The sequence below is a fragment of the Thunnus albacares genome, chromosome 20 (genome assembly GCF_914725855.1).
Source record: "Thunnus albacares chromosome 20, fThuAlb1.1, whole genome shotgun sequence".
Classification (NCBI taxonomy): domain Eukaryota; kingdom Metazoa; phylum Chordata; class Actinopteri; order Scombriformes; family Scombridae; genus Thunnus; species Thunnus albacares.
Genome location: NC_058125.1, coordinates 26,237,114 through 26,250,670, shown reverse-complemented (window position 1 = coordinate 26,250,670; position 13,557 = coordinate 26,237,114). Strand labels below are relative to the sequence as shown.

At 40.3% G+C, this 13,557-nt stretch overlaps 1 protein-coding gene across 3 annotated transcripts in view; it reads left to right on the top strand.

Moving 5' to 3' along the window:
* Window positions 1–631: 631 nt before the first annotated feature.
* Window positions 632–13,557, top strand: part of stxbp4 (syntaxin binding protein 4) — a 68,284-nt gene continuing 55,358 nt past the window's right edge. Inside the window, exon 1 of one of the 3 annotated variants that reach the window (XM_044337877.1) lies at window positions 632–1,091. In XM_044337877.1, the coding sequence (XP_044193812.1) occupies window positions 1,036–1,091 (56 nt within the window). In that variant the 5' untranslated portion in view covers window positions 632–1,035. Of the gene's footprint in view, window positions 1,092–6,168; window positions 6,246–13,557 lie in introns of those variants that run through there. The other 2 variants (XM_044337879.1, XM_044337878.1) reach the window with 2 other exon arrangements.

The following is a 13,557-nucleotide window of genomic DNA, read 5'->3' as shown; positions in this document are numbered from 1 at the left end:
TGTGGTTGGGTACATGGTGTGTGTGTTTCTAGACGGTTGTTGGAGCATTTTGGATCACTGCCACTGTCCTTTGGGTGCTCTACTGCTTCTACTATCACTACCTGTAGAATAGCACCACTGCAGATACAACTACTACCATCAATATGTCCTGGATGGTTGCTAAGATGTTGCTAGGTAGCTGCTCCTGTTTGTTCTGCATAATTGCTAGTGTCTTCTGGGTGGTTGTTAGGATGTTTCTGGGTTGTTGCTATACCCTTGCAGGTGAACGGTGAGGTGAAAGATAGTGAAATACATGCTTATGTACACTATAAACACTTGGAAAAACCTACAATAATAGTTACTGCTGATAGAAAAGCACCACTGCAGATAAAACTACAACTACTTAACACAGGTCTCACTTTCTCATCTTCCTCTTTCCTTTGTTTCTTCCCATCTGTCTTGTTAGTCACATTTTTCAGTGATGATTCATACTCTATTGTGTACTCAAACAAATAAAGTTAGAATTTCTGTCTACAGTATTTGTACACTTGACACTTTCAAAGAGCATCACTGTAATGTTTACAGGTAATTTGTCTTTCCAAATGCATTTCTGAAACCCCAAAGAGGCAACATTTTAAGACATTTAAGCTCCTTCCTGTGTGTTTTTTTGCTGTAACGCTCTAATCTTTCAGCTGAAGAAAGGACACGTTTTTAGAAAATACAGCCTTTCTAGTCTCAAGTTGCTTCTTCTGTAGTGTGTGTGTGTGTGTGTGTGTTTGTGTGTGTATGTGTGTGTGTGTGTGACGGACGGGTATCAGCCTGGATTAGTGAGTAAAGGTAAGCGTGTGTCTCTCCCTGTCGAGGCGGATTTCCATCCCTTCTCTCTCCAGTCACACACACCACCGACCTGGTTTGAACCGCTGCTGCCGTCTCATCTCATCCTCCTGCAGATCACCCGCTGCTTACTTTCTTATGGCGCTGTGTGTTTGTGTGTGAGAGTGTGTGTGTTGGATTTTTTTTTTTTTTTTTTTTTTTGTTGTCTGGGACTGTCGTGCAATGCCATTACTCCCTCAGGAGGCTGAGCGGTTCGATGGGCTGTCGCTACTCTACTGGTAAGCTAATTCCTCCTCCACTGCTCCTTTCTTATTTCCTTCCTTCCTTCCTTCCTTATCTCCTTTTTTTTCAAAAGAGGAAAAACTCGCCTCCTTAAGATGGTTTACAGCTTTTGTTTTTCTGCCCGCGTCCTCGATCTTTGGCTGTGGCTGAGTTCATGTGGGTCACTGACTTCTGATGTGAATGAGGTTTACGGCTTGTTTACTGGCAGATGCCTCGGAGTTTAACTCCACATGCTTGCTTGCACGCAGTTCTGGGTCATGCATGCGAGAGCTGTTTTAAAGGAAGATACCAACATTTTTTAATGACAGAACATTTACTCTGGTTCAAATATCAGTATAGTTTATGTGTTTCCATTTTAGAGATTTTCTTCTTTTTCCTCCAGTAGATTCCAGAGAGACAATATGTACTTTTGTCTGACAGCTGGAGTTACTGAGTATTTTTACAGATTCATATTTTACATTCAGTGTAAGATAAATATGGCTGTTAGGTAAAAAAAAATTGTATCTCCAAAATTAAACACTTTTCAGCCGTGTTATAACTCACACAATGACTTTTAGACATCATCTAAAAGAGTTGAAGCGCTGAAACAATTAGCCGATTAATAAAACAGAAAATACATTTGCAGCAGTTTTTACTTAATATATTAATCATTTTTGTCAGTTTTCAAGCAAAGATCTCGAACATTTTCTGCTTATCTCTTATGTCATGTCATCGCAAATTAAACATCTTGATCGGATAAAACTAGATATTTGAAGATGTCACCAACTACAACGGGAGTTTTTCACCATTTTGTTGCTTCAGGTAAACTCTCTGAACAGCTCTGACTCTGTTTAGTCATTACAGGAACAATGCTTCATAATCATACAATATAATTTTATATCTGTCACAACTTTATACTTATTGTATTGTGTGTGATGACTGAATAAAGATATTACTACTACTACTACTACTACATACAAAACAAGTTATAGTACTTAACTCTAATATATAATACATAGTACAGCCTGTGGAAATCTGTGGTTAAGTCGATACACTCATGTAAGATGTGTCACCTATAGTTTTGTCACATATACAACGTGATTATCTTTATTATTACCATTAATGCAAACTAGGCAGGAAAGTAAACCTGCCGTAGCTGTAAATGACACCTGAATGAGCTCACTGACGACTTATCTTTTCTCATCCGATTGCTCAATGATCCTGTTTGAACTGAAGCTGCAGCAGCTTCCTGTGACTGCTAATAATCTGTCAGCAAATCACTTATCTCTGTGAAAACATCTGCAGCAGTTTACCACGGGGGGGGGGGGGCGGGGGGGGGGGGGTCTGTTTTTATTTGACACTGGAACATATGGAGTCAGACAACAAAACACACAGGAGGAGATTAAATACTGCTGCATTCATGTGCTCCTCAGATGCTTCCATTTCCCAAGTTGGGAAGTCGTTCTTACTTGAGTTCATGAGCTTTTAAGTCGTAATGTGGAAACAACACGGACGCTACTTGTTGCTGCAGCAGTACATTCCTTAAAACCACTCAAATATTGCTTTACCTGACTTGTTATCAGGATTAATGCTAATAAATAACTTTTCTAACTAATCTAGGTCACTCTCTACGTGGACAACAACAAACGGTTACAATCTAATAACATATTACAAATTAGATGTGAGCAAAAAATTATACGCAATATGTGAATAAGAAAAAAAGTTCCTCGCCATCAACCAAACATTTCTGTGTTTCTGAATATATGACGTCAACTTTTGGCAAGCCGTGTACCAAGATTTTCACCGACTTTCCGAGTTGTTGTACTGACTTTCGGGGGCGTTCATGTGAATTTTCCATAGACTGTATAAAAATATGGACGTAGTTACCGTGACGTCACCCGTTGGTTTTGAAGCTCAAAGCGGCCGTCGCCATCTTGGCAGTGCGTGATGCTGCCTAACTCCCAGCCAATCAAAAATGGGTAAAGAGGCGGGGCCAAATGGCTGAAACAAGCCACCTATTGGCTGGCGGACCTGTCACTCAAAAGCAGCCATGTCCTTCATTATGCAGAACTTTACGGCTTAATAAAATGTAAACATGTGAGTTATAAAAATATTCACCCCCCGTACAGTTGTCATGAAAGAGGAAATTAGCTACAGAGACATAAACCGTTGTTTGTACCAGGCTGTAAACATGTTTATTTCTGCTGTAAAGTTGGACATTTTAACATGGGGGTCTATGGGGATTGACTCGCTTTTAGAGCCTCAAGTGGTCGTTCAAGGAACTGCAGTTTTTGGCTTCATTTTACAGCCCCGGAGGTTGCCGCTTGGAATTTTCCCAGTCAGGAACTAATTTTTCTGATTATTCCGACACCATATGAATGCCACATAATAAACACTTCACAGTAATCTTCAGACTGTAGTTCTTCACTGTTTCTTCACAAGAATGTATTTCAATATAAAATTATAAACATTAAATGAGATTATTCATTGGAAATATGTTGCTGCTGGACTTTAGAAACCTCATAACGCAAATATTCTCCAAGTTAAAAGTGTCGTTGTAACTCGTTTTTGATTTTAACCCATTGTGGTTTTAGTTCACAGGAATACTTCCTTAAAACGGACAATCTGAGGCTTTTACTGGAAAATCTTTACATGATTTAGAGCTGCCGCATAGCTGTAGGTGGGCCTGGCTGAGCCTGGACTGGATACAGCGTTGGAGGTAGGACCCCGTTCATTACTATGAAAAGCCAGTTCCCGCTGTAAGGAAACACTCGGATGAAAACATACTGCGCCCGCTCTAAGGGGAGCGTGCTCAGTAGAGACTTCCACCAGCTGAGACGGCTAACTTCTGGTTTAGCCCTTTGGCTAACTTAACATAAACATAACATACTAATATAAAACGATTCAATCATGCGGCTTTGTTAGACTTTCTAGACTCTCTTTCACAATGTAAGTCTATGGGAAAAAAGATTTTTGGGCCAGTGGGCATCATGTGATGTTGTAATTACACGGTTTGGCCGCTATGTAAAATTAGCTTAAAAGCCTGACGCTGTTCTTGTGTCCAGGTCTCTTTATACATCCATGAATCCAGCAGCAACAAGCTGTACTGTTGAAAGACTCTTTTCAACTGTCAGTCAGATAAAAAGTGGCATCATTGCATCAGTGAGGACACAGACTGAACTCTTTGTTCCTGCTTATTTACAGTTCTGGACTGTAGTAGCATATTGTCTACTTTAATATTATTGCTTATTGGGTATAGTTTTTGTTGGGTGTACAATTGGATTTTATGCTGCGTCTGTGGCCGGCGTGCCGGACTATGTTCAGGTGTAATTTTTACTGAGCATGTTGGTGCTGGTGGAGCTTTATCCATACATGCAGCTGTGTGAACATGCGTCCGCCATCTCAGGCCATGCGATGTTGTTAATGTTCGTCTTGGTGCCTGTAACATTACCTCAGATGATGTATGAGGCTGTGCTGCATTCAGGCAAGTATAGTTGTAAAGGTCTATTTTGGTTAAGATATGCGTTTCAGGACCTATTAAGTATGATTCGTCTTGGACGGGTTAAGCCCACCTGATTTCCTCTGTGCCCACTCGCACTGTGATTTCTGCCGACACTACTGCCTTAAAGAGGATATTCTGTATATTTCCAGCTCTATATTTATATTCTGGGGCTCTACTGGAATATTTTTGCATGATTTCCAGTTAAAAACTCCATATTTATCTTCTACTGGCCCTTTATGCAGCCCCTCAGTTCAGCCTCTGTCTGAAACAGGCCTGTCTCTTTAAGACCCCCCCCCGATGAGCCCACTCTGCTCTGATTGGTCATGTTACACATAGATATCCTTCATCATAAAGGTATATAAACAGAAAATCATAAAAAGCATAATATGTCCTCTTTAAGGTTAAGGGAGGTTACAATAATAACCACGTGGTTAAGGACAGGGGATTCAGGGATTTTTAAAAAACAACGTTGACAACGATCTCTCGTGTTGATATTTTGTTGATCCATCCAGCTTACATGGAATTTGTCTCTTTATAATAATGTCACCTGATTTCCTCCTTTCCTCCGGTGATGATTGCTACGGCCAGTAGAGGGCGCTGCAAGGTAAATATACTGTATGTTGCTTCAGGTGTCATTTTTCTTTGGACAACAGTCTCATATAAATGTTTAAAAGGAGACAGTGTTGCTCTTCCAGTTAAAGTTGTAACTCTGCTTGTTTAAACAGGGACATTTTGTGTTGAACACAAAAAAGTTCAGCTGACATTCTTTAATATTGATCTGTTAAATACACACTATCTTCTATATAAATAATAATATAAAACACAGCTGCAACTAATGATTATTTTTTATTATTGATCAATCTGCTGATTCTTTTCTTGATTAACTGATAGATTGTTTTGTCAATAAAAATATCAGAAAATAGTTGAAAAATGCCTGTTATAATTTCTTAGAGTTCATGGTGACGTATTTAAATGTCAGTTTACTATCATGTATGTCACAGAAAACTCTAAAATTCTCACAATTGAGAAGCCGTCGCTAAATAATGACTATTTGATGATCAAAGTTGTTTATTTTCTGTCAGTTGTTGCAGCTCTACTATAAAACACTGATATTTATTGATGTGTCTAAAAATATATATCCAGTAATTGTGTAAATATCTTATTGTTGCAGCTCTTACTTTGCTGATTAATTTTTTATGTGTCATGAGCAGCAGTTTCCGGTTTATTTAATTATTCCAACTACATAAAAATACACAAATGGCAGAATGAGAGGTTGTTCCTCACAGGACCAGGTGATAAAATTAATAAAAACATAATAAATACAAATAATTGAAAGCAAATGAAAATAAAATAAATAAATAAATAAATAAAAGAAAACACGGTAAAACATACAGCAAAGATGTAAAGCGTGTCGTTCATAGGTGGATATAACTAGTCAGTGTTGGTTGACACTGGTCTGGAGGCTCTGCGGTGGTGTTCCTGTATGTTCCTGCTGGCAGCCGGCCTGTGTGTGATGTTAATCACTTGTGGCAGGTAATGCAGATTAACAGGTATTAAGTGATCAGTTTAATTGCTCCCTTGTGTCCCTGCCGTTGAGTTCGCCGCTCGTTGTCATCCGTGTTTGGGGCTCAGAGAGCTGCTGCCGCTGCCGGGTTATTAATGTGGAAAGGTACGTTTGTTTTATTAATGGTACAACAAGAAAAAAGTCATTATAAGAACTGATATCAAGTGAATCAGATTGTAGGTCTTCTTGGTTCCAATACTTTATTATTTAATGATTTGTCAGTAGGTTCCCTTATAGTGTTTTTCTGTTGTTTTGGGGGGTATTTGCTCTGAGACATGCCGGGAACAGTCGAGTTGAGCTGCACACTGCGAGTGTTTCCATCACACAACATGGCAGGTGAAAGAAGTTGTTTACCTGCTGGAGGTGTGCTGTTTGCAGAAAATGCAGCGAGAGTCTGTATCCTGCAGCTCTTCATCTAACATCTCACTCTGACTGTTTCTGCTCGTCCTCTTCCTCCCCTGCTGTATTTATAACCGATTCACTGAACAAATAACTCAAAATATCTCCAGATCTTTGTTGTGTCGACCTGTTTTTATTGTAGAAAAGCGCCGCTAATGAAGCTTCACCAATGAGGTTATAAAAACATTTGATTTCCTATAAATTCTTTGCAATAAAAGCTTCCTGTTAGTTTTTCACTTAAAAGCTTTTAAGTTGAAGGAGCAAAAGCAGGAAATGTCAGGTTTTCATTTGCAGTAACTTGACACAGCTCTGATAGGGCTGAAAGCGATCAGATGACAGTTAAAACAGTGTCTGAACGGAACCATAACAAGTTTAATAATGCAGTTTCTACAAGCAGATATTGTACAACAACATATATTATACATATTGTATATTTGAGTGCAAAAAACCCGAAAATTGACTGACTGCGCAGCTTGATATATGAAACATTAATTTATTGTATCTGCATTCTTGTATCTGACTCACTGCCAACAATGAAGCTCCTGATTCAGAACTACAGGATGAAGTAGATCAGATACAAATGTTCAATCAAAGTTTAACTGGGAAATTCTTAAAGTGATGAGAAGTGATCAGCTGATCATTTCTCTAGAAAAGAATTGATACAAGATACACAAATGTGTGACCCAGACTCTCTTCTGCTTATGCTGGATGTGTTAAATTCACTTATGAATGTATATAAATGCTTGTATTTATTGGCAATTGACTCGAAATTAATTTTTAATGATGCATTTAATTTGTTAATGACTTTGTCTTCACACATATTTAGAAAAACTAGTTTTTAATGTTTGTAATGAGCGATACGGAGAGAGAGTTCAGTCTCCTGCTCTCTGTGATCAAATTCTGTTTTAATACAGAGAATATGATCAGCTGAACTCACCGTATAGTCGTTCTCATTTGTGTATTGTAATATATTTCTGTTTCTGTTGTCAGATGTAGATGAACTCAGCTCATAAATGCTACCTGTTAACCAGCAGTCATTACCAAGCTGCTGATGAAGATAAAATTATTATTTTATGATCATGACATCATTTGACAAAATTAACAAAACTACAGGTTAATGACAGCAGCCGTGACATTTAAAATGATAGTTCAAAGAGAAAGCATTGGTCATATTCAAGTAGAGCCACAAATCATCTAAACCAGCTGCAAACATGCATTCAATCTGCTGTAAAAAGCAAAACAACTCTGAACTATGTTAGAAATGTGTCTGCTAAAGAGAGGATGCTTCTGAAATGTTTCCAGTGTACATTGAAACAGCAACGATGCCGGATCCTGTGATATAGTACTACTGCTCAATAGGCCTGGTTATGTAATTAATGAAAGTAAACTTAAACAAATTCTTAGATGAAGAGGTCTCTCCAGAAGAAAGCAGTAGGTTTCATTTGTGACCAGTTACTGCACTTGTAAGCTTGATTATGAAAGAGCTGGATCCCAGAGGGGTTTCACTCAGGAAAAGGAGACGTTTCCAGAGACGGAATTACTTCTCAAAGGGACCAAATTTTATCTGGCATATTGATCATATTATCTGGCTCAACGCCTGTACTACCAACAGCGATCCCAAGGTAATCGGAGGGTATTATGTTGAAGCAGTTGAGCGCCTTAAAGGATGTTGTGAGAGAGGACCTTGGCACAGAAAATGGACGTGCAGGACTTTCAATGTCTTCTTCGGTCCAAGCACACTCAGAGAATTGACAGTTATGTGGAGGGGGACTAGCACACCCAACCAAAGAAGAGAATCCTGGTGGGGATCTCTATGAAAGTAGTGTACAGAGTTTTAGATAGCCTATTGACAGACCTGAAAGATAACGATTTTTGGACTAATCCAGGTGAGATGATGTGATCGTTTACGTCATGTCCTTTTTAGCTACTGTTTTTAACTCGTTACTTACAAACCTGACACCCATATCTAAAACATGGTATTCTTTAATTGCATTACCACTCAATCGCCTCAAAAGAGGAATGAGGACAAACTCCCAGCATTGGTTGTTAAAACTGTGAAACAATGAACCAGTCCAAAGTCTTTATGGCAGCCCTTCATACTGGGGCAGTGACATGCAGCTCACTATGGAGGAGAATGGGGGGAGAGCATCATTTCCACTAAGGTGTGTCCTTGACAAAATGTAAGGGGCTTAGGTTTGCTAGTGGCTGTTCTTGCTGCCATTTAAGTGACTACCGTGCATTTAGAAATCCCCAGATGAACAATAGGTGGGGAGATCTCCGATTGTCTGGTATCACAAGACTAATCTGTCCATCTTTTTATTTCATTGTTTTTTTTCTGATACACAGTGTTGCAGTAATGTTTATGGGTCCTGGTCTAGAGGTGGACATTGGATGTTTATTATGAGGCTTACCTTATTTTACAAAATGATGTGATGCTGGTTGGCCTACTCGTGCAGAAATCAACAGGAATTGTTAGAAAGTTCTTAATCAGATTTAACCTGACACCTATATTTACTAATTTAGACTACATTGGTATCAGTAACCACCAAGTATAACAACTGGTGTTACAAGTGATGTTATTGCATACTCTTCTGTATGTCCTTGATTTTTGTACAGTTTCTAACCTTAATGTGTGACTGTCAGTTCAGCTAAATGTAAACACATAGTTGCTATTGAGGCCATCCTAACAGAGCAGCCATGGTTCTAATCAGGGTTTTCTATGTTTTCATTTTCACAATGTAAATGCTTTTTTTTTTTCCAAGTGAAGGAGTTTGACTGTTGTCTGACCAAACCACTGAGGATGAGATCCCTCTGTCCCTGATTAGACCCCTACTGTTGCATCAATATCAAAGAATAATATGAATGATGAATGGCTAATTTATGTAAACTGTTGACAATATAAAAAACAAGCATTTCACAAGTGAAACATGTATTTTAACTCTATACAATGGCCCAACAATGTAAACAGTATCTCTCTCTCTCTCTCTCTCTCTCTCTCTCTCTCTCTATATATATATATATATATATATATATATATATATATATAATTATATATATATGTATATATAATTATATACAGTACTGTGCAAAGGTTTTAGGCACCGAAATTAATGTGAGGATGCGTTCAAAAATAATGCTATGCATAGTTTTTATTTATCACTTAGCTTCAAACAAAGTTCAGTAAAGAGAAAATTACTAAATCAAATCAGTAATTGGTGTGATCACACTTTGCCAGTTCTCCTCGGTACGCTTGTGCACAATATTTCAAGGTTCTTGGCGGGTCGGTTGTTCCAAACATCTTGGAGAACAAGTTCCTGTTCTTCTGTGGATTTAGGTGACTCAGTTGGTTCCATCTTCATGTAATCCCAGACACACTTGATGATGTTAAGATCAGGCATCTGTGGGTGGGGGTGGGGGGCATACCATCTGTTGCAGGACTCCTTGCTCTACATACATATATATATATATATATATATATATATATACATACTTTGGATTTCCTCTTGTGACAACAGTTTGACTCAATCAGTGAATCATGAACTGAGCCTTTGAATTGTGGCAAACTGCACAGATTCAACATCAAATACAGAAAACAGAACATTGTAAAGTGACAAGCCAGTACTATAAAATGTGCAACAACATGTCTGCAAGTATTCATTATGTAAATACTGATTTTTTGGGACAGGTGAATGGAAACAAGGTGTGAACAAACATTACATATCACCTTTGAAGTTGACTCGTTATTTCCACATCCAGCAGTTACAGTTTTGTCCACTCTGTGAATCTAAGTCAAGTATTCACTCTCTTTTAGTTCTGTTTTTGCTCTCTACCAACTCCTGAGGGAAATATCTGGCTCCTTAGCTGCTAAATGCTCCACTATGTTCACCAGCTAGTCTACAGCTAACTGTGTCTGTCTGCTGTTTGCTGCTGAACAGGTAGTGTACAGTGGATATTTAATGTGTTTTCTCTGAAAGCAGCTGCCTGCCGTGTCTGAAAATGATGCTTTTAGAGCCCTGAGAGTGAACCAGAACAGTAAAGACAGCTGAAAAATGAGCTGAAACTCTATGAAACTCCGTAAAGCTGAAGGGAGCTGCAGATTCTCTGATAATTCTCTGTTGGTTCATTGTCACATGCGACACCTTTGACATTGCACAGTATCTTTTTATACATTTTTATAAGAAATATTGACCCTAACTCTTATAGAACTTAAACACAGATGAGTATGAATACAGCACTTGATGTATAACAACATAGAGTAATGAAAATGGACAGTAGTGTGGAGATTCTCAGGTTAATACTTTTAGCATTTAGCACCTTATATTATGTCCATGGCGAGAAGTTACCAGATAGAACTTGTATCACTGCAAGTGGTTAAATGTCGTCTGCTCTTTCTGTGACAGAACCACAGACTCTGTTTGCAGCATTTCAGCCATCCTCTTGTTTGTCGCTTTGACTCATACAAATACAGCACATTAGCTTTATGAGATAGATTCATCTGCACATCTGTCAGGCTGCGAGAAAAACAGTTTATTGTGTATTTGGGTTCTTGCGGCATGGCTTTGTGGTATTGTTTCAATGGCTACCTTTGTGTTTTGCTCAGAAAGGAGGCAATGTGAACCCATTCGTGAGAACAAGTCAAGCAAATCCTCTTTTTTGCTCTCTTCCACTGTGCCCTGAAGTGCCCTTTCAACAGTAATCCGGTTGCCATCAGATAAGTAATTAGAGAAAGATGACATCAGCACTGCAATATCTACTGAATCAATAGCAAGGATACAGGCCAAAATAAAAGCCTTTGACAGTCTCATAAGAGTCAGACCATGGCCCATAAGTCCCTTTGCCCAAATCCTTCCGAGTACTTGCCACTGAGCTTCTGAAAAGTGAGGTCTCAGTCTTGGCACTCGCTCCTCTTCCCCTTCACATTGTTCCAGGAATTTCTCCCAGAAAGCCAGAAAGCAGTGTACACTTCTCTTTAAACCCCACTGGCATCAACAGCCACCTCATTTTTGAACTCCAGCATTAATTCCATATTCATCACTTCTATGTCCATGAAAACATCCAGGAGATCGATGTGTGAATGTGTGCATACCTTGTCTCTTTGGGAATTTGTGGTCCCTCAAGTGAAGAGGGTGGCAGAGAAATGCCTCCAGACAATGACCTGAAGCATAGAGCCAATACAACACTGGAGTGGCTTCAGGACAAGTCTCTAACTGTCCTTGAATGGCTCAGCCAAAGTCTAGACTTAAATGGACATCTGTGGACGGACCTGAAGATGGCAATTCACAGACGCTTCCCACAATGGAGCTTGAGAGGATCTGTCTGGAAGAATGGGATAAACTGCCCACATTCAGGTAGAGACTTACCCACGAAGACTTAAAGCTGTAATTGCTGCCAAAGAGACTTCTACAAAGTACTGAATTAAAGGTCTGAATACTTTTGTAAATGAGATTTCACTTTTTGATTTTAATAAATTTGCAAAAAATTATAAAAACATGTTTTAACTTTTGACATTATGGGTTATTTTGTGTAGATTGATGGGAAAAAATACTGATTTTATCAATTTAAAATGAAATCTCCAACACAATAAAGTGTGCAAAAAGTGAAGGCATCTGAATCACTTCTGAAGTGACTGTATATACTGTAGCCATGTAATTTAATTATTTCAAAGTACCCTGATATTAGAACGTGTGCATTATAATTTTATCCATTAAAAAAGTGAAAAATGTCCCTCACAATTTCAAGCTCTCAAGCTCATTTTAAAAAATCTTGTTTTGTCCAAAGAATCCTCACATTTGAACAGACGGGTGAAGTCGCTCGGGAGGGCAACTGGGGTGCAGGACAGATGGCTGGTGTCACTCCGGAGGGCGACCAGGTGGACAACGAGACATGCAGGGCCGATCTGGAGGTTGGCGATGAAGGTGGAGGCCAGGAAGGGCAGCTAGCACCAGAAGATTCAGCTGCAGGCTGAGGCATGGTGCAGAAGAGGCAGACTGCTGGAGTGCAGAGTAGGAGGTGCGCAGCTGGAGATCTGACTTGGCTGACTGATGATCGGGAAGGTCTGCCTGTGGGTCAGCAAAGACTGCCGACTGGAGGTCTGGAAGGTCTGGCTTTGGGTTGGCAGAGACTGCCGACTGGAGGTCTAGAAGGTTTGGAAGGTCTGGAAGTTCTGGCTTTGGGTCGGACTGGAGGTCTAGAAGGTCTGGAAGGTCGTTGGTTTGTGCGCTTTGCAGTAGAGACATAGAGAACTGGGCCATTGGGAGTGTAGCCAACTCTGGAGGTGGGTCCACAGGGGATGCTGCAGACTCTGAAGGCAAGAGCCACAGGGGATTCAGGAAGTGGAGAATTGGCCTCCTTGGGAAAGCTGGAATCAGGCAAACTTGGCAGCCAAATGAAACAGCTTAAAAAGAACCCAAGGACAAGTGACTCCATGACTTTGGGCAGGCAGAGACAGCACTGTTGCAGCTCAGGAACAGGGGATTGCTGCAGCCCAGCAGGAACAGAAGATTAATGTGGCCCAGCAGGAACAGAAGATTGCTGCGGCCCAGCAGGAACAGAAGATTGCTGCGGCCCAGCAGGAACAGAAGATTACTGCGGCCCAGCAGGAACAGAAGATTACTGCGGCCCAGCAGGAACAGAAGATTACTGCGGCCCAGCAGGAACAGGGGGTTGCTGTGGCCCAACAGGGATAGGGGGTTACTGCAGATCAGCAGGGACAAGAGATTGCTTAAGCATGGGTTCAGGAAGCTGGGGTGGCTGCTTGGGCTGGTGCTTGAGTTGAAAGCTGAGAACCAGGGGCTGAGTCTTAGTGGAGCTGGAGAGCAGAGACTCTGTGGAGGTGGGGAGAGGAGTGGCCAGCTCAGGACAGACAGGCCGTATAAACAGGCTGGCGAACCTGAGCCTTATTAACTGGACTGCAGCCTGGTTGCTAGCGGTCCTGGGTGCAGGCTGATATGGAGGCTTGGAAGAAACAGGATGGCTTGGCTGCTTGGAGCTAACGTGCTGGTGAGTAGCATGCTGCAGG